Source organism: Talaromyces stipitatus, genomic scaffold (assembly GCF_000003125.1).
Source record: "Talaromyces stipitatus ATCC 10500 scf_1105507295511 genomic scaffold, whole genome shotgun sequence".
NCBI lineage: Eukaryota > Fungi > Ascomycota > Eurotiomycetes > Eurotiales > Trichocomaceae > Talaromyces > Talaromyces stipitatus.
Window position 1 is genome coordinate 1,688,346 of NW_002990119.1, and position 19,587 is coordinate 1,707,932.

The 19,587-nt window shown below is 47.8% G+C and overlaps 8 protein-coding genes across 8 annotated transcripts, besides 3 other annotated features; 5 read left to right on the forward strand and 3 right to left on the reverse strand.

Annotated features, from left to right (window-relative positions):
• Positions 1-148: 148 nt before the first annotated feature.
• Positions 149-1,464, forward strand: TSTA_103330 (RNA binding protein Rnp24, putative; the record flags this gene model as incomplete). The annotated part of the gene is made up of 2 exons (XM_002486302.1): positions 149-407; positions 438-1,464. The coding sequence occupies 2 exons, from the start codon at positions 149-151 to the stop codon at positions 1,334-1,336; spliced, it is 1,158 nt and encodes a 385-aa protein (XP_002486347.1). The 3' UTR covers positions 1,337-1,464.
• A 593-nt stretch (positions 1,465-2,057) lies between these two features.
• TSTA_103340 (uncharacterized protein) lies at positions 2,058-4,653 on the forward strand (the record flags this gene model as incomplete). Its single annotated transcript, XM_002486303.1, has 2 exons — positions 2,058-2,731; positions 2,784-4,653. 2 exons carry the CDS (start codon positions 2,058-2,060, stop codon positions 4,201-4,203), a joined length of 2,094 nt encoding a protein of 697 aa, XP_002486348.1. The 3' UTR covers positions 4,204-4,653.
• Positions 4,654-4,707: 54 nt separating this feature from the next.
• Positions 4,708-5,385, reverse strand: TSTA_103350 (uncharacterized protein; the record flags this gene model as incomplete). Its single annotated transcript, XM_002486304.1, has 2 exons — positions 4,708-5,187; positions 5,296-5,385. 2 exons carry the CDS (start codon positions 5,383-5,385, stop codon positions 4,849-4,851), a joined length of 429 nt encoding a protein of 142 aa, XP_002486349.1. The 3' UTR covers positions 4,708-4,848.
• Positions 4,887-5,060: a mobile genetic element.
• A 190-nt stretch (positions 5,386-5,575) lies between the features above and the next one.
• Positions 5,576-6,100: a mobile genetic element.
• Positions 6,101-7,292: 1,192 nt separating this feature from the next.
• Positions 7,293-7,773, forward strand: TSTA_103360 (uncharacterized protein; the record flags this gene model as incomplete). Its single annotated transcript, XM_002486305.1, has 2 exons — positions 7,293-7,556; positions 7,582-7,773. The coding sequence occupies 2 exons, from the start codon at positions 7,293-7,295 to the stop codon at positions 7,771-7,773; spliced, it is 456 nt and encodes a 151-aa protein (XP_002486350.1).
• A 1,444-nt stretch (positions 7,774-9,217) lies between these two features.
• Positions 9,218-9,278: a sequence feature (CT-rich).
• A 276-nt stretch (positions 9,279-9,554) lies between these two features.
• On the forward strand, positions 9,555-12,546 carry TSTA_103370 (ZZ type zinc finger domain protein; the record flags this gene model as incomplete). The annotated part of the gene is made up of 4 exons (XM_002486306.1): positions 9,555-9,692; positions 9,977-10,757; positions 10,807-11,018; positions 11,066-12,546. 4 exons carry the CDS (start codon positions 9,555-9,557, stop codon positions 12,383-12,385), a joined length of 2,451 nt encoding a protein of 816 aa, XP_002486351.1. The 3' UTR covers positions 12,386-12,546.
• A 1-nt stretch (position 12,547) lies between these two features.
• TSTA_103380 (uncharacterized protein) lies at positions 12,548-14,644 on the reverse strand (the record flags this gene model as incomplete). The annotated part of the gene is made up of 4 exons (XM_002486307.1): positions 12,548-14,322; positions 14,406-14,439; positions 14,524-14,528; positions 14,595-14,644. The coding sequence occupies 4 exons, from the start codon at positions 14,642-14,644 to the stop codon at positions 12,582-12,584; spliced, it is 1,830 nt and encodes a 609-aa protein (XP_002486352.1). The 3' UTR covers positions 12,548-12,581.
• Positions 14,645-15,102: 458 nt separating this feature from the next.
• On the forward strand, positions 15,103-15,921 carry TSTA_103390 (short-chain dehydrogenase, putative; the record flags this gene model as incomplete). Its single annotated transcript, XM_002486308.1, has 3 exons — positions 15,103-15,340; positions 15,426-15,702; positions 15,762-15,921. The coding sequence occupies 3 exons, from the start codon at positions 15,103-15,105 to the stop codon at positions 15,919-15,921; spliced, it is 675 nt and encodes a 224-aa protein (XP_002486353.1).
• Positions 15,922-16,035: 114 nt separating this feature from the next.
• On the reverse strand, positions 16,036-19,094 carry TSTA_103400 (uncharacterized protein; the record flags this gene model as incomplete). Its single annotated transcript, XM_002486309.1, has 2 exons — positions 16,036-18,986; positions 19,046-19,094. The coding sequence occupies 2 exons, from the start codon at positions 19,092-19,094 to the stop codon at positions 16,036-16,038; spliced, it is 3,000 nt and encodes a 999-aa protein (XP_002486354.1).
• Positions 19,095-19,587: the final 493 nt, after the last annotated feature.

Genomic DNA, 19,587 nt, shown 5'->3' on the forward strand with positions numbered 1-19,587 from the left:
CACAAGACGATCAGGCCGCAGCTTCCTTAGTGCGGGTGGGCCCTGCGGAGTTTGTTTGTCTAAAAAAAAAATAAATCTCAATTAACTACAACTCACAAAAGCTACAATATTCTGGCAAATTGCTGCAATTACATTCACAAGACACAAAATGCCAGGCTTTAAGGAAGAAGATCACGACATGAATGAAATAAAAGAAGAGAAGGATACGAGTCACAAAAAACGAAAACTCAACGACGTCCCCGAAATCGAGATCGATGTGTCCGCCCCCGAACCTCCCTCAAAGAAAGCGCTGCGCAAAGCCAAAAAGAAGGATGTTGGCCCTACTGAGAAGACTGCAGTGAAATCCGAAACAGAAGCAACAGAGGCGACGACAAAGAATGGAAAAGATGGCAAGCGCTCCGAGTACGGTGTTTGGATTGGAAATATCCCCTTTACAGCTACGAAGGAAGATATCCGCAAATTCTTCGTAGAGGGTTGCACCTTTACCGAAGCGACGATCACGCGAATCCATCTTCCAATGGGGCCTTCGAGAGGATTTACACCACAGAATAAAGGGTTTGCCTACGTTGACTTTGCAAATAAAAAGGCAATGGACGAAGCCGTCGGGTTGAGTGAGAAGTTTATTGCTGGTCGTCGTGTCTTGATTAAAGGCGCTCAAAATTTCGAAGGAAGACCGGCAGAGCATCAACGAGCGGGCTCCTCAAAGGCTGGTGCGGCTGCGACAAGTGCACATCTTCCGTCGCGACGGATATTTGTTGGTAATCTTGGGTTCGATGCGACCAAGGAAACTGTCCAGGAGCATTTTGAGCCGTGTGGTGCTATTACGAATGTGCATCTTGCTACGTTTGAAGATTCCGGCAAGTGTAAAGGTTATGGATGGGTTGAGTTTGAGACTATTGAGGCAGCTCAACATGCGGTGAATGGATTTGTAAAGATTGCGGAGGATGACGAGGAAGAGGAAGAGGAAGTCAAAGACGAGTCTTCTTCATCAGAGGACGAGCAATCAGAAGAGAAAACTGGGAAGAAAACCAAAAAGAGGATATCTGCGGACAAAAAGAAGAAACCAAGAACGAAAAAGGTCTGGGTCAATCGTCTACTGGGTCGTCAATTGAGAATGGAATTTGCTGAAGATGCTGCCACTCGATACAAGAAGCGGTTCGGCAAGGATAGTAAGAAAGGTGGAAGTTTTGGCGATGAGGAGCAAGATGGAGGATCAGGACATCGCGGGCGAAATGATCGCCGCCCTAAGGAGGACTCTCGGTATTCGCATGATACTGTGCAGAGACTCACTGGTGCCATTGTCGAGGCGAAGGGAAAGAAGCTTACTTTTGATTGAGACATGGTTGGATTTAAAAAGTTCTTTATTCCTTCATTAGTGCCTATTCCTGGATTGACGGAGCTGTATATAGTGTTATGCCTCTTCTAACGCCTGCCCCTTGGCTGCTTTCAATATCTGCTTCACATCGCATGTTCTCAACTGCGCGAATACTTATAATCTGATCTCTTAAACTCTTAAGGTCAAATGTTAAGCGCGAGAGGCGTCTAGAGAGCCCGCGCTAGTCCCAAACGGGCTGACTCGGGCCGCTCTTCAGATGTCATAGAGTAAGCAGGCCCAAAAGACGTCTTTCTTCTCTCTTCTACAACAAAACAACACCTCTCACAAGACACCACACTTTTACCGCCATCCCTGTTTCATCCTTTTCTTTTCGCTCTGTTTCACATTCTCTCACCTGATCTTGCTGGCCATCTCCGGTTTGTTGTTTCTCGCCACCGTACCTTTCGGCCTGATCATCAGCACACTCGCTCTTTCGTCCGTAGTTGGCCGCCTAGCCAAAACAAGTTTCCACCATCTTCCCCGCGGACGTATTTGTTTTGAAATTCGTGGAAAGAAACACTCCTATTCGCCTCATCGATCTTCATCTGACAGTTTCCTTGATCCCTGCTTCATACTGAGATAAGGTTTCCCTTTGAACGACGACGTCAACACGCGCTTCCGTTCGGAACCCGAGCTCGCTACCGGTGCCAATCGCAGGGCCCGCGATTTTCTCAACTGTCAAATGGCTCCCGCTCGGCGTCACAGAATCGGAGCGAGTCGACGACGAAGAGAAGATGATGGTGAAGATGAGGGCTCTACGGTGGGACACATTGAGGAAGATGATGATTCGATGAGTGATGGATCGCTACCGAGTCATTTGGGCGACGACGACGATGCCGATGGCGAGGGGAGCGATCTCAGTGAAGACGAGAGCTCGGTGACGCAACATGGCGGTGCAACGAGAAATGGACATGTTCATGCTGGTGGTGGAGGGAAGACCGGCGGTGGTGGGGTGTCCTCTGGGGAGAAACTGGATGTTCCGTTCAAACCGACATTAACCGCGACAGTGTCCGATACGGAAGCGATGCTGAAGGGGCTCAAGTTGTCTGGTTCACCTGGACAGGAGATGGAGGAGATAGAGTTCGACAATTTGCCCAAGGCTGAACATAAGATCGGGAGGCCACCGTCAGCGCCACCCTTGGAATCGAGACGAGAAACATTTGCTGAGCGGAAACGACGAGAGCATGAGGAATATATCAAGGCTAGGGATGAGAATCCAGCGTTTGTTCCAACAAGAGGAGGATTTTTCTTACACGATAAGAGATCTACGGACGGGTCATCCAATGGCCATCGATCACATGCCAATAGATCAAAGTCAAGGCCATACGGGCTTATAGTAGATGGCAATGTTGGGAGGTGGGTTTCTCAAACAAATGTACTTTTGATATAATGCTGATCCTGTTTCTAGACGCCAAAAACCCGACGCCAGTGACGGACAATGGACTCATGACTTGCACGATACAGTCGTCCGCGATGATAAACCTACGTTTACACCACCTTCACACCCCCTTCAAAACAATGCAAGTGCAGGATTTACAAATGGTTCAGCAACAGTGACTGTTGCACCTCGCTCTACACCGCCCAACCGCTCCTTCTCGACGACACTATTAATCGGGAATGTTCCCGTACGAGTATTTTTGCCTGGAATGGAAGCTGCGATCCCCTTCGCCGCCGTCCCGAAACGTCAGTATACACGATTGCCGCAACATCGTCCTCCCTTGAGACGGGATAAACCGGTTCGTATTTCGTTACCTGGTTCACCCCCCAAATATATTCTACCAGCACCCGAGCGGTCATTCATATTCATACCTCGTGCACTTCGGCCGAATCAACAATCTTTCAGGGGACGGGGACGAGGCGGCGGATACTACGCTGGTCGGCGACCAAGCTTCTATCACCCAGGTTCAGCATACTCACCCAGTATATCGATGAGTCGTAGGTCGTCCTTACGGGAGGGCATGCATTCACCGGCGGCCTCTGTGCTCTCGAGACAAAATGTGGCGGTAGGTGAGAGTAAACCGATCGTTCGTCTTCCACCATCAGTTCGTCCACCTGGTGTTATGGTTCCCGGCGGGCCAATCGTGTCAACAATTCCTGTTCTACCACCAGCCAATACAGCTTATAGGGAAACCCGCGGTGGACCGATGACTATGCATCAGCCTCGACCACAGAAGACCGTCTCGTTGGCCGATATCGAGAGTCCAGCAAGCTTCAACTTCAACCCTCCTCAACCACAACAAGAACAACCATTCCATCAACAAGTTCCCGTGGTTATGGCCGCTCCGGGCTATGGATCGGATGGAACATATATACATGGACGTCATCCATCCCATCCTAGCCAACCGTCTGGGACACCTCTTTCTCACATTCCCGAGCGTGCTATTCACGCGGCACCTTTCCAACCTTATGGACAGCCTACATATTATCCTGCAGGTTATCCTACGTACTATGTACCGAGTAACGAGTACCCGCATTATACACCTCCCACTGTTAATAACGGTATGGCCTATGGACCTCCTCCGCCTCATCCTGCACAACTACCACCAGGCCCTCAAGCAGGGGGGCAACAATATATGCTCCACGCAGCGCCCCCTCCTCCACCCTCCGCACCTCCACATACGACAGTCGAACAACAAGCTCCTCACACAGGCACCGTGGCTCATGAAGCCAACGGCACGGTGTATTTCTACGATGCCCAGGACCTCTACCATCCTAATGCAGCATACAATGCAACCGGCGGCGTTGTAGGAATGGGAGGCATGATGACACCACCAGGCATGACGTATTATTATCCACAGTCTTCGGGAGTTTATTACCCTTCTCAATGATGTTGAAACGTTTCGAAAAAGTTTTTTTCGGTGTTCTGTCTCCATGTCTCATAGCGTTTCTTTCTATCTCTTTTCTTTCGGCCATGTCTTACTGGTTTTACTATTGTCTGTTCATGATGAGCGACCTCGATTATAACTTATCGAACACTATTCATATTCTAGTTTTATCTCAGCATAGCCCATTAACCTGCGCGTTCTGGTTCTGATTTTCGTGTTGTTGTATCGGATTCGATTTCTTCTAAATTTCGTGTTCGGTCAATTATCTAGCCCGTTCTTACGCTATCATATATCATTATTTCATTATTCTTAGTATTTCATATGCATCAATATCAGGATTTCTTCTGCATGTCTTTTTTTTTCCCCTTCTCTTAGTTCTGTCCGTGCAATTCAGTTCCGTATTATTAGATTACTTTGCGTTTTTCATCCCTTTTTCCTGCTCTATCGAGAAGATAATATAAGGAACAGTCTGCTATAATGGTTTATGTACTCTTCTTTACATTACTACCGAAATCAATCAGCTGCCGCTTCGTACCTAGGTACCGGATTTCCTTTGATGCTTCTCGACTTTCCCGTTCCGTTTTAGTGCTCACCACCCTCGCCGCTTATACTCACTGAATAGAACTGAGAACGCCTTGGTTGCGCTGACTAGGCCGCATCCTCCGTGATAATGTTTTCTGTACAAGGAAGTGACGCATCTTCGTTAGGCGGTCGACGATGACCATGTTTGAGTCGTAACTTTCTGACAGTGGAAGCTTGACGATAAAGTCGACTGATGTGTGACTCCAAGGCTTCATTGGAACAGGTAGAGGCTCCAATAAACCCTGGTAGGGGTCGCGAAAGTACCTGCAGCGTTGACAAAGCCATACAGTTCTTGACGTAGCGTGAAATGAATTTCGTCATGCCATTCCAGAAGTAGTTGCGAGAGAGGATCGTGTGCGTCTCAGTGCGACCCGGGTGTCCTGAGGGAAAGTGATCATGAGCTGCCTGCATAAGCTGTAAGCGTAAAGGCTCAAAATCTGGCACGTATCGCCTTCCTTTGTATTAAAGCACTCCATTACAATATTCAAGAGAGATCCTTCGACCCCGACAGACTCCCCGTCGCAGCATATCCAGGACTCCTACTGGGAAAGGGTCGACTTGATAAGCTTCACTAAAGAGGTCGTCAAGTGAGCGTACATCCATAGTATCTGTGTCCTCTGATTGGTTAGAAAAGTCAAAAAACTTGCTTCTCCGGTACGGCGAGCTGGGGGATCGTTATCAGTAAAAGCTTCAACTTCAGCATCAACTAATAAAGGGCCGTGACTCTCAAAGATAGCGCTCCATCTGTATCAATGAATTCCTGAGCATGAACATGTAACCGACCCAAGTTTTCTGGCTTCAAAATCTTCTTCGTCATAAAGTATTCGAGATTTTTGTGGTCTGTCAACCCCTGGATAGGATGGGAGAGCCCTGCAGCTCTGGCCGCCACTTTTCAAAGGCCTTAACAATCGCCGTTGATTCCTTGTCGTAGATCTGATAAATTGCATTTTGACGGCCTATGGCTCTTGGAAAAGTAGGCGACAGGGCGTAGGACACCGTCATGGCCATACTGAGAGAGAACTCCACCAGAAATTTCCATGCGTCCACCTCGATGACACTTTGTTTATCCCATTTGTAAACTCTGAGGACAGGTTTGGCAGTAAAGGCAGATTCCAAATCGTCAAAGGCTTGCTGTCATTCATCTATCCATTCCCATGGTACCCCTTTTGGTGAGATCATTGACCCCCTCGGCGTACTTCGAAAAAGCTGGAATGAATCGGCGATAAAAATTAGCGAATCCGAGCCATGATTTGATGTTGCGCACACATCTAGGAGTCTCCCAGTTAATGATAGTCTCAATTCTTTTTGGATACATCTTAAATTGCAAGTTGCCTCAGCAGCGCTAACATTGGATGTAGGACTGGTCTCATGGAGAGTGCATTAACAGTGACTCGACCGCCATATCCATTGGTCAGTCCCGAAGGGCACGAATATCCCGATGTCTCAACATTGGAGTTTCTGGGTATCCAGAACTCTCCAGCCAGTGTATCAGCCATTGACAGATTCTTGTTTTAGTTGCAGATTGAGAGCATCAAAAGTAGCGTAATAAAACATTTCATAGAGCTCCGCGAGTTTGTATGGGTCGCTTAAGACTTTTCATTCTTCACAGTCACAGCTCTTTTATCGAGATAGTCTGATGGACTGTCGCAATCTCATCCAGCACTGACTCTTCTCGCTTCCTGCCGGCTCGGACCCAAGCAACTCAATCTTCGCAGTCTCCTCATCGCACAGTATGCAGACGCGAGCAATCTACAAAGCATGTCTGTCTACTGCGCTTCCTCTTCAGCATCCATGTAATATTCCCGCTTCCCGCCCCATCAATCCCACGGGTCATACTGCTGGACCGCTTGCTAGTCGCACTATCTTCAATAGATATTACAGAGATCCTTCTCCCGGGGTGGTCTGAAATGTCCTTATGGTGTGCGTTTATCGGTGGCATTTCGTGGCTAATTGAGAGAATAGGGGATACCTTTTTGCTAAAACAAAGGATACTCAGCTTGCATGCAGACTCGAGAGCAGGGAGCAGGTGCGAGGGGAACTGGAGTGTTTTCACTGGCTCAGTCTTGCTTGCGATGCACGCGCTATTGAGTTGCGGGGAGAGGCATGCAGTTTAACGGAAGATGTCGGGAGCAATATGGAAGAGGTGAACCTTTGAGATATTGTTCAGGGATTTTAGTGGATCGACCTGTTGTCGAATAATCTGATTTGATTTTTCTATTACTTCTGCCCTTGTTGGCAAGGGTATTCCCATACTAAGAATGAATAGACACTCCTATATACACCCATTGTAGTGTGATATCAAAGGCAGAAAGAAGTTGCATCGAGCTACACAGCCGGGGTCTGCACCTATAGAAAAGCTATCTCCCCTGTTGGAAGTACCTTTTTGCTCCCGGGGATTTAACATGCTAATCGAGACATGTACTAAATTAGGGCAGGGTTTGAGCGCTATCACAGTCTACACGTAAGTGGTCGAAACTGGACTGGCAACTTCCGTGCACACCTACATCATCATGTCACCCACCATCTACGGACTAGTTAGTGGGCTGTTCAACAAACTCTTCATCCAAATTCCGAGACTTATGAGAACGGCTATCGAGGTTGGCGCGGCCGAGTATGTTAATGCACACTGGAACCACGTGCACATTGCAGATTTGGCGTCTCTTTACGAGCCTCTGCTTCGCTCTGCATTAGATGGTAAAGACGGTCTCGCATTTGGTGTACAGGGGATCTACTTCTCTGAAACCGGGGAGCATACATGGCTGGATTTGAGCTTGGTGTGTTGCCGTCACCGATGCCGAGACGGATTACATTGCAGCAGTCGGCGAAACAGTGGGGGAGTGGCTTGTTGCAGTATGGGGAGTTGGGGTGGTGTTCATCATGAGTTCTCGGTTTGCCTCCTCCGGGTTCCATGGCTCCATGTCACTAACTGGTGGTGGATTACGTCTCGGACTAGGCCAGTCTGGAAGCCGACAAGGGGAAGAAGAGATTTGAGGAGGAGGATTTCTTGCCAGAGTTCAAGTTGATTCTGCAAGAAAGTCAGGAGTGGTATGTGACATTTCCTTTTTTTCATGCGTTTCAATCGTTGTAGTTGAGTTAGAGACTGTGTGTCGTTCAATGCATGTTGGAGCTATTACTGTTGCTTTTTATGGAGAAGTGACTCTCGGAGCGTTATTTCTCCGTTGTAGTCACGTGATATCTTCTAAAAGCGGCAAGGAATCGGATTGTCTGCAAGGCTGCCACATTTACCTGTGATTGTATGATCTCTTGGTTGTCTTCTATGATCTCTTGATGTTCAAAAGACAATCAGGCCACTCATTCAGTTAAAGCGAACCATCTCCGAGGCCATTCGCCTACGTATACAAATTTGCCATGGATCTATATACGTCACGAAGAAACGGAGATAAAACGATCGATATCCATGATCTACAAGATCGAAACATATGGCTTTTATGCATTGGATAAGCCACGCAATGAGCACAAAATATTTACGGGGAGATTGATCTTCATTGCACTGAAGAAAGGATTAATATGAGTACGCCACCACACCGCTCAATCTGCAGTACAACAGTTTTATATGGCCTCCGTTGATCGACGGATTTAAGAATATGATTGCCTAAACATGCGGTGCATATGCCACAATATAAAATTATAAACATCTACACAGACAAGGGTTACGTATATCTACATATACGCTGATTGATCGACAAGCCCTATGCATACGACCCAATCAGAGTATACAAGTCGTATAAACGAGGAGTGTTGCAGCCTCGGTTTACAAGGTTGGTCCGGGATCATACTCCCGCCTGGGATATGTATGTGCTATGTAATCATGCAATGGCACGTAGGCCTGTCACTTGGAGAAATGCAGCAACGGTAGGGATTACCGTTGCATTTTATATCGGGGGAGTACTATCTGACAGATAGGTGTAGGTATTGGTGTAAAGTTCATTTTCTTATCTAGGGAAGTACCTAGGCAGAGTCTAACGAGCCAACAACAGATATTACATAGTATTTTATGATGACTTTGATCTCTGTCCAAGATAACATATCTAACCATTGATCAATCAGCTCATGTAGAAGTTAATCAGGAATATGCATGTGACCTGTTCCAAACCGCCAAGACGATGCTCAAACATCGATATGATTGATCACCATGAGCCCGTCGCATATTGCCTCGATTTGTAATTAAGCAATAAGGGCTTGGTAGGCAAAGAGTTGACATTATTGAGTAATTAACTATTAGCACTGAGATGTAGTACTATGTAGTATCGTCATACAAATCGGCGAGTCGGTGAAGTGACAGAGAAAGGAGTTGTACGCAGCTTGCATATGTAAGCGGAAGTTGACGTCGAGCTCTCCCCGCCTTTGTAGACGGAGCTTAACCCCTCTCCGTCCGCGTGCCCCCTGCGCCTTTCTTCCTTTACTTTTAAGCCTGCCTTCTCCAACTCTCGCCTCTTTCTACCTCTCCCTCTCCCTTTATCCTCTTTCTCATCCTCGTTTCCATCACCACCACGACCTTCCCATCTCCCTGTCATCTCCATTCATCTATTTGACACAGAGTATTGCTTGTCATTAATTTCTCATCATCAAAATATCTCTGTCGTCATTCATCGAACTCGTATTTTTCTGGCCCCCAGCCTAAGCTTGGTTGAGCATTAGCACTCAGCCATCTCAGACCAAACCATCAATTTCTATCTCAATTTAATATCAACGATCGATCCATGAGCGATCTAGTCCCTATATCAAAATCATCTTCCATTTTCTCAACACCCATGGCTGCGCCAACTCCGCCAGCACCGCCCGTCGGTCCAGATACCTTGATTACCATCAAGGTTCTGCTCAACGAATCGGTTAATCGACGCTTCAAGATTCCCTTGCGAGATTTAGGTGCTCGTGTATTTCCTCAAAGGGTATGTATTGAACTGCATTCGAACTTGTTTATCTGGCTTATCGGCTACTGCTTGCATTTCATCGTGTTTGGCCTATCTCGGAAACTGTACTAGCCGTACTTCCGTTATCAGCAACCTGACTCAGCCTTCCTTATTCATCTCCTTGTCACCTCTGCTTATCGAGAAATCCATCGTGATACTAGTCTCAATCATACTTTGTTTTGTGTTTTTTTTTATTCTTGTTGCCTACGATCTTGCCGTTCGCTACAATTCCCGCCAGCTAATATCGTTGCTAACTCGGGTAGATCCGCTCCTTGTTATCAGTTCCACCCGCTTGCTCCCTACTGCTTGAACGCTATTCCGACAGCCTTGCCAGCTACATCGTGCTAGACAGCGAGAATCCCGCCGTGTACAAGCAACTCTACCGTGCTGCCAAGGCTAAACTCAAACTCCGCATCAAGGCCACCACCAAACCCGAGGAGATCATCCCAGCTTCCACCGTCTACGTCGAGGACTCTCCTATACAGGAACAATCTCACCAGCGTTTCCGCTACTTGGAGACTGTGTTGAGCCCTTCAAACACACAGACCGGCTCTCAGCCCAACAAGAATATGACGTCAACACTTTCTTCACGCGTGCGGTCCTTCTCCCCCGTGCCCTCCGTTCACGAGGAGAAGCAGCCCGCCTTCCCTCTTCGACTTGCCAACAACCGCCTTGCCAATGCGTTCTGCATTGACTGCAACAACTGTGGAGGTAACATTCCTAGCGAGCACTATCACTGCAGCATCTGCGACGATGGTGATTATGACTTGTGCCTTGCTTGCGTTGAAGCCGGTGTATCCTGTCATGGCGAGGACCACTGGTTGTTGAAGCGCTTCGTGCAGAATGGTGTCATAGTCAACAGCGTTACTGAGATTGCACCCAAACGTCTTTCGGAATCCGTTGCCACAGACAAACCCACAGAGGAGCCTACTCCGGTCAAGGAAGAACCAAGGGTTGAAGAAAAGGAGACTGTTCCCGAGCCAGAGATCAAGGAAGAACAGAAGGAAGTGGTAGATGAACGGACTTGCAATGCATGCTTTAGAGGTGAGTCCGCCTAAAAATGGCAAGCCAAGGAGAATGCTGACTTAAATAGGATTCTCCGAGATGACGATGGTTCACTGCGACGACTGTGATGACTACGACTTGTGTGTCAGCTGCCTATTGATGAACAACCATGGACACAACCCTGCCCACGCTTTTACAATTATCAAAGACCACCAACTCGGCTTGAAGAATCTAGTTGTTTCTCGTTGCCGTCCAGGCCGCCATTTCCATCATGCAGCCATCTGCGACGGATGTGAAAATGTAAGCTCGAAATCCGTTCTTGTGGCCACCATTCTAACTCTATATAGCGCATTGTTGGAGTTCGACACAAGTGCCTTAGTTGCCCTGATTGGGATTACTGTTGGTCATGCGTGAAGAAAGCCGATCAGCTACATCCTCAACACCGATTTGTGCCAATCTACGAAGCAATTTCTGAACCAAAATTCACTCAGGATGTTCACATTGGCATCTACTGCGACGGTCCTTTGTGCCGCAACAAGCCATCGGCCTCGTACATCACCGGTGTACGATACAAGTGTGCTGTCTGCCACGACACTGATTTCTGCGCCGCCTGTGAGGCCTTGCCAACGAATACTCACAACCAGACCCATCCATTGATCAAGTTCCGCACTCCAGTACGCAATGTTACTGTCAGCACGCTGGGCGATGATGGATTTGGTGGTCAGACTATGGTTATGGGTGATCGGACTCCAGCAGCCGTGCATAACGTCTTCGACGTCTCTTCCACAAACTCTACCGTAGTCGAAGCACCATCTGTTGTTGAGAAGGCCGAACCCCCGGCTGCCGAATTCAAGGATGTTCCTGAAGTCCAGGATGCTCCTGAAGTTGAGTATGTCCCTCAAATCAAGTCATCTCCCGAGACTCCCGAGACTCCCGAAACACCCCGTCAATCTTCAGGTGATTTCGCCGATGACTATAGCGCCTTTTTCATGAAGGATGCTGTTTCCGACGGAACGACTATGCCTCCATCCCATGTTTTCCGACAGACCTGGACACTTTACAACCCAGGACCATCGACCTGGCCAGCAGGCACTAGCGTTCGTTATGTTGGCGGTGATGCCATGTTCAATGTCAACACCGAGCATCCTTCTAGCGTTGTCGCTCTTGCCGAAGCCATGTCGAGTAACGAGCTAACTCATACAGTTGCCCCATCGGAGTCTGCTGACTTCTCGATCACATTGAAGAGCCCTCAGCGTACCGGTACTTCTATTTCTTACTGGCGCTTAAAGCTTCCCAATGGAACTCCTTTCGGTCACAAACTTTGGTGTGATATTAAAGTGGTTGATGAGCCAGTTGAAGCTGAGCCGGTCGTTGAGAAGGAGGTTGTCGAGGCTGCTACCGAGACTAAGGCCGAAGCTGAGACTGAGACTGAAATGACTGGTAGCAATATGGTCTTCCCTAAGCTCGAAAAGGAGTCTCCAGTGTCCAGCACTCATGAGGCACTTGCTGAACACCCTGCTCCTTCCGTGACCACTGTCGATGATCAGGCTCTTCCCGAAGATGTGGAGAGCTTGACTCTTGAAGACAGTGACGATGGATTTTTCACTGATGAAGAATACGACATTCTCGATGCTAGCGACCAGGAATCAATCATGGGAAAGCACTAGCCTGAAACTCAACTTATGACCTTAAATTGTTACGTTGTCTACTCATTTGATCATGGTCTAATTTGGTTCTAGGTCCATCCGGGCGTTCACATTCATTTGACTAGTTTTCTCGATTGTTATTTGCGTGTTATGTAACCTATGATCTAATAACTTTCATTATCATTCTATCTGTCGTAATCTTATTCGTTGCGTAAAATTAATACCAATCATTCCTCTTCTCCCCACCGGTCTTATTATCCGGATTCATAGAAATGATCCTCCTTCCAGGAATAGTATCATGCGTAAACGCCGACTCAAATATCCCACATATTCCGCGTCGACCAAGACGTTTGAAAGAATCATATTCTTCCCCTTCGGTACTACCAATATCATTACAAGCCGCCCATTCAGCCGACGAAGCCGGCGTCGAGCCATCGCCCAAATCACTCCAGCGCGTGACGACAATAGCATGTCTGAATCTAACCTGCTTCCTAGCAACACCACTAACACTACCACCCGCCGACGACGAAGAAGGATCAGTTTCATTATCCTCTGTAATTTTGACTTCAATCAGATACTCCGTCGGACACCGCGGACACCGTCTCATAGGCTGACATTTCCCGCATTGACTCGGTATAGCGTACGGATCAAATTTTCCGCGACCGTGGATTGCGTCTTTGAATTTGTGCTCTATTCCCTGAAGACCGGCTGTGTTGCGTGGGACGGGGATGTGGTCGAGTGCACATTTACAGACGTCCATTAACTCTCCGTCCCGCCAGTGGGGACATACAGAGAAAAAGGGCCAGTAGTCGTCACGACTATAGAGTAAGAGTCGTTTCCCCGAGGGTGGTAGTCCGGGGGGCGCGAAACATTGACTCACTACCCGCATTAAGAGTCGGTTTTCATGGATGTGGTAGCGGGTCGAGATACTCCATGTCCCCCCACCTCCTGGTTCAGAGTACTTCCATCTTCGGCCCAGGTTTTCGGCCTTGATGCCGTACCGAAGGGATCCGTAACGGTGTGCGCGTGTGGCTAATTGTACGAATGTGAAGGGGATACTTCGGCCGTGGGCAATGCGATGCCGAGATGGTGGGTTGAGCGCATTGCGCTCGTTGGGACAGTCAAATACTGGGTTCAGTACCTGTGTGTGGGTCGGTGCAAGTTTCTCTTGTCCCATGCGGATACGTCGATGGTATTGTGCGCAGGGGATACAGAGCAGATGGTACGGCAGGTATCGGTCCAGAAATACCAAGAACTCCAATTTGTGTTGTCTGTTCTCCGGCACGTTGTTAAGTGCGTTCAGATATCGCCGCGGACCCAGTTTGGAGTATAATGTTTTACTCGCCAACGCCAGACAAACCGCCGTCTTGGGATCGAGTGAGTCCGCAATATAGCACCATATCGGGGATGGCAAACTGGCAACTCCAGGTTCACCTCGTGGCCTATCCTCGGAGACATAATTGAGTGGTTCATCAGACTCGAACCCTTCCTGCACACTCATCGAATGCAACAAAGTCGTATAATCTATATTCTCACCCAATTGCGTATCAAGACCGGCATTACGGGCCCGATATTTGGCGCGATGGGCCTGTAATGGCGCAATTGGTGGTAACGGTGGGACATCGTCGTTTTTAACAATACTCCCGTTATAGTATGAGCATTGCGTTGTGGTGGTCTTGATACTGGCCAAGGTAGTCGAACTAGCCGATGTAAGAGCTCCTGCTTCGGCCCCTCGTTTGCGTAGCTTCTGGCGCGATTTTTTCGGTCTCAACCAGTTTGAGAGACTTATTTTGCTGTTGGAGCTGGTTGTGTTAGTACTAGGCATGATCTCCGGATCGTCATTTGTATCATTGAATTTTCTGAATAGAAGCGAAAGAAGAAACAAATTTGTGAAGATCAGATGGGAAGCTCGGACCGGCAGAGCTCGGAATGTTTCAGCCTCATGTGGCGGTGCGATGCTTACTCAGATTATGTCATTCATCATGACTTTTGTTTTGGATCTGTTGAACATGTTTATTGTAATCATAGTCTATGGACTCACCATGAAGAGATTTGTTGCTTGAAGGTATCATACTCTTGGATTGAACAGTTCGTTGTTTTTTCTTATCTTATCGCGCGCGCTGCTTCAATATCATGAGTGGAGACTATTAAAAACCGACCTAGACTACATAGTAGTTTAAGAGAAGCACCAACTACATACTGTAATTATTGATGATTTTAAATCATCAACCTAAAAACATTCTCACAATCCTTCGGAGACATAAAAACAGGATTGGTCATCCTGCCAGATAATCTAAGCATTGGAAATATGTCGCTGCTTTAACAAAGATTTCCAGGGTTCGGTGCGATGCAAACAAGTCAAACCCCGAATTGAGGAATTATTACTTGTTTAGGAAGGTATTTTTGATACTGTGGTTATGAAGTAAAAGTCAATGCAAAGCGAATCGCGGCAATAGTCTCTGGTGAAGGGGACGTCTGACAAATGAGCCCTAAGTTTTTGCATCTTCTTCAGTGTGATGTTAGTATCATTACAGAGGTTGAACGGGGCAATTGATGAGCAGCCGTATTTATCAGCGTATCCAATTGAGTTTTTGGAATGATCATGAAGGAGTATATAAGTCTTGATGGAACTCCTTCACAGGAGGTCTTTAAAAATACCATCAATCTTGTAAAGAGTTTCAAGCTTCACTCTCGAATACATACAGCATTATTGTTCCCTCCATTTAACATTTTGAACAATGTCGTCGCCGATAGCCCTCATCCTCGGCGCAGGAGCCAGAGTCGGCCAAGCCGTAGGCCACAAATTCGCCGCAAACGGTTACGAAGTGGCTCTTGCAAGTCGTTCATCAAACACGGGCCAAGGACAGGACGGGTTGCATTACTTTAAAGTTGACTTTTCGGATCCTGCGAATGTCAAGACCCTGTTTGAGTCGGTTGTTGCGTCGTTGGGTGTGCCGAGTGTCGTGGTTTATAATGGTTCGTGTCTCCCTTTTTAATCCCCTTATGATTCTTGAAAGAGGGAGGAATTGTATATTTGATTCAGATCTCTGACTTCAGATAGCGTATTCAATGATCCCAGCCAAGGAACCCTTCTCAATAACCCCCGAAAACTTCCAGCAAAGCCTGAACGTAAACATGACCAGCGTCTTTGCCGCTGCCCACGAGGCAGTGAACGGTTTCGAGAAGATTCCAACTTCCGTCCCTAAATCTTTCATTTTCACTGGAAATGCATTGGATGAGATTATCATTCCTGGATTATCGGGCCTGGGTGCTGGGAAGTCTGCAACTGCGCATTTGATCAAGGCCGCTGCTGCTGCGTATTTGGAGAAGGGGTATACGTGAGTATTCCTCCATGCTTCATTTAGACAACAAAAAAGAATCTAACTGTGGTAAATAGTTTCTACTACGTGGATGAACGTCTGAGTGGAGGTGGACCTGTTGGAAATAGTATTGATGGACCTGCACATGCCGACTTATTCTATGAGTTGGCCGGTGACAAGAATCAGAGGAATTGGAAGCAGATGTTCGTCAAGGGCAAAGGATTTGTTCGGTTCTAATATTATCGCCGTCGTCGTCGTCTATGAATGTGTCATGCTAGCGAGACGTCAGGTCTATGTGGAGCTATTTAGCCAACAGTAAAGTAGCATATTCTTCTATTCTATTCAGCTTTTTCATATAGCAAAAACATCAATAACGCTTCTAGGTTTGCTATATTTCCCAATCGGCACGTATTCAATGTCTTCGAATCCCATGGACCCAGGGCCTCCTAACGCCATACCCCGAGGTGTATCTGTCCACCGCGGAGAGGCAGCAATAGCAATAATCATCACCTTCAGCCCGTACTTGTACTCCGGCGTGCCCAGCCCAGCTCCCGTTTCAGCGTCAAGAACAGCAATTAGGTCAGGTACTGAGGCTAGAATCTTGGAATCGCTGTTGGAAAAAACGGCCTCCACAAAGGCATTCTCATTCTTGAACGGTACTCTCAGGAGTGCTTTTGTACCGTCCTCCAGCTTTCCTTCTACTTCCAGCACACCATAAGTATGTCCCGTCTTGAGCACACGTTCAACATTGGTGATTTTTCCTTCTCCTAGAATCGCTGCGCTCTCGGGCCCACCCAACTCATCTATGATTCGCTTCGCCCTATCGGCGATGGTCTTTTCCAGAGCAATAGCTCGTCCGATCCACCATGCGAGAGAGACGCTATTGGTAATGGCTTGTTCGCGGACAGTTTTCGAAGTCTTCGGGGGCCCAGCGCTTCCTGCACGACAACCCATCTCCACGCAGGAAGCTCTCAGGATCTTATCTACCAACATATCTGTCCTCGACGTCGTCATCGTCACGACGGATCCGTCTCCACTGGCAATTGTCATGGGTACCAATGCCTCTCCACGAGACGTACCGTAAACATTCGGAGTTACCTGCCAGACAGTAGGATAAGCGCGACCCATATAGTCGGCATCGATGCAAGGAACCCCTAATCGTGCCGCGACGCCGAGGTTGACGACACCATTACCACCGCCAATCTCTAGAGCCACGAGTCCGGACACGGCGAGACTGCCGGTCACGCGCATAAGCTCTTCATGTGCCTTATGGCATTCATCGTTCTCTAGACGCTCCATGCTCACTTCTGGACTGCCCATGCATCCTGTCCAACCCACTAGGGCATCTTCTGGGAGATAGGAAGGTGAGATAACCTTGACTGTGCCGGGATTGCCTCGTACTATAGCGCTGACCTTTAGGTACTCCTGGTACGGATCTCCGCCTCCACCACAACCGAGAATTTTGCAACCTTGGGAGATGAAGTCGAGGTCGGTGGGTGAGATGATCCACTCGCCATCCTTGATTACGGGACGGTAAGTTTGAAAATCGACAGGCTTTTCAACCGATATAGGACGTGGAGAGTTGGTTGGTTTCGTGGTTGAAAGATCCTCTTCTGCCTCAACAACATCCAGTGTGTCAGCGTCAACCACTCCTTGAGACACAATCGCCAATTCCCCCACTGCGCGAACGACAATTCGAGCTTTCGCCTCTACATACTGAATAGGAAGCATGGTTATTTCTGCAATGTTAACTGTGTCCGGCTTTGCACCATTCGCCACAGCCTTCTCTACTGCTGCCCATGACACAGCTTTCTGAGCTTCCTTGATAGTCTGATTCGACGTATCTACTACAGTATCAATGATACCAGATACCCGTGAGATCGCAGCTCCAACAGCGTTCGCAACCGCCGCGCCTTTAACAGTCCTCAAGCTGCGCACTCCTGCCAGTGGCTTATCCGTTTTGATGATCGAAGCCCCTCCACCGACAATCAAGACATCGACATCTCCTTTCTGGGTTTTGGTTCTGTCTACCAGGTCCGCGATCATTTGCCGCATCACTTCTTCCGCTCGTGAAACGGTATCTTGTGTAATACTTCTCAGTCGAGATGGATCTCCCATTCCGCGAAAGGGGTTATGTTCTGTTGGTGTGTAGATATTGGATGCAGCAACGATATCCGTTGATGTTAAGTACTCCCCACCAAAGAGCTTTGCCTTTTGCAGGAGCTCCAATGCAACACTATCGGGTCCAATAGTTAACTCGCCATCTGTTTCTCGAACAATACTTCCTCCACCTAGCCCAATACTCTCCACAGCCGGAAGCGCAAAGTTCGTAAGGACGCCACCAACCAGGCCCGCGATGGAACTCATTTGAGGAAGGCCGTTGGATAATAGGAGTCCACTATCTGATGTAGTGCCTCCAATATCTATGACAACAAGCGGATCGGTACGATTTTGCTGTTCTTTCCCGTTAGCCTTCCCAGCAGCACGCCAGAGGAATTCACCTCCTCGGATGGAATTTGTTGGACCGGAGTTAAACGTCCGGATCGGTCGACCAATGGCCTCCTCTGCACTCAGGACACTGCCGTCGTTCTGTGTCAGGTAGAGTGTGTATGGACTCCCTTGGAAGATTTCTTGCATCGCTCTTCTAAAGCCATAGATTGTCTTCTCTGCAAGCGGGCGTAACGTCGCGTTTAGAATTGCTGCGTTTTCACGGGCGAGAAAGCCGAGACCTGATATTTCGTGGGACATGGTGATTCGTGGCTTGAAACCTGGTTTGTTCTGCTTTCTCAGTGTTTGCAATAGCGTATCTCTGACCGCGACTTCTTGTTTGTGGTTGAGAGGCGCATACATGCCGGATACGACGACGTTCTCGATGCCATCCTCGATAATCTTGATGGCAATGCGACATATTTCTTCTACATCAACCGCGCTAATCTCATCACCTGAGATCTGATACCCGCCATGACAGAAGTAGTGTGATGAAGACTCAATGCAAGCGCGCAGATCCAGGGGGAAATCAATAAAAGGGGGAATACCGCGCCCGAAGCCATCTTCTGGTCCACCACAAAGTCTTATAACGGCCACGCGACGGAGCGATTCAGATCGCTGTACGATAGCATTAACGAAGTGTGTAGTGCCAATAATGACGCAGCTGATAGAGGAGAGAGAGACATTTGCTGCATCTATAACCCTACGAACAGCATTGGTAATACCGGTCGTGACATCGGGGGTTGTGGGTGATTTGTGCGACGTAATAATGTTCATAGAATCGAGGGCAATGAGCACCGCATCGGTGTTTGTTCCTGCGTTGTAGCCCTAATTAATTTTGTTGACCATATGTGCATTTCTAGGCGGAACGTACCACCAACATCAACGCCGATGCGGTATCTATGTTCTAACAGACTGTCCATATTGAGACCAACTGGTTCTTGACTTGCACACCATCGTATGCGCCATTTGTCTTGGAAAATATATGTTATCAGTTGGAGGTATACCCTCGTCCACTGCGGGATTCGGGAAGTTCGCCGATGGAAATTACCAATACAGTATAAGCCATCGGGCACTCCGATATTACTCGATAGAGTATCCATCATGTAGTCCGCTCTCTACCTGAACCGAGTGTAATATACTACCAATTAACGTTGAATGCGTATCATCTTACGTCGGGACTACCTAGGTAACTGAATAGACGGACAAAGAGCTGCCCACATACTAGATGAACTGGTATGGTAGGATATAGTTAGCGAAAATAAGCATTTGAAGTGAGACTGTTCTAACATCTTAATTGCACAACTGAGCGGAGAGATTCCAACGTGACCAATACTTAGCTGGCGCTCGGTCGACATTAAAATCCCCGTGACACTATCCGACACAAACATCAAGACGAAGCTGACCTGAATCAAT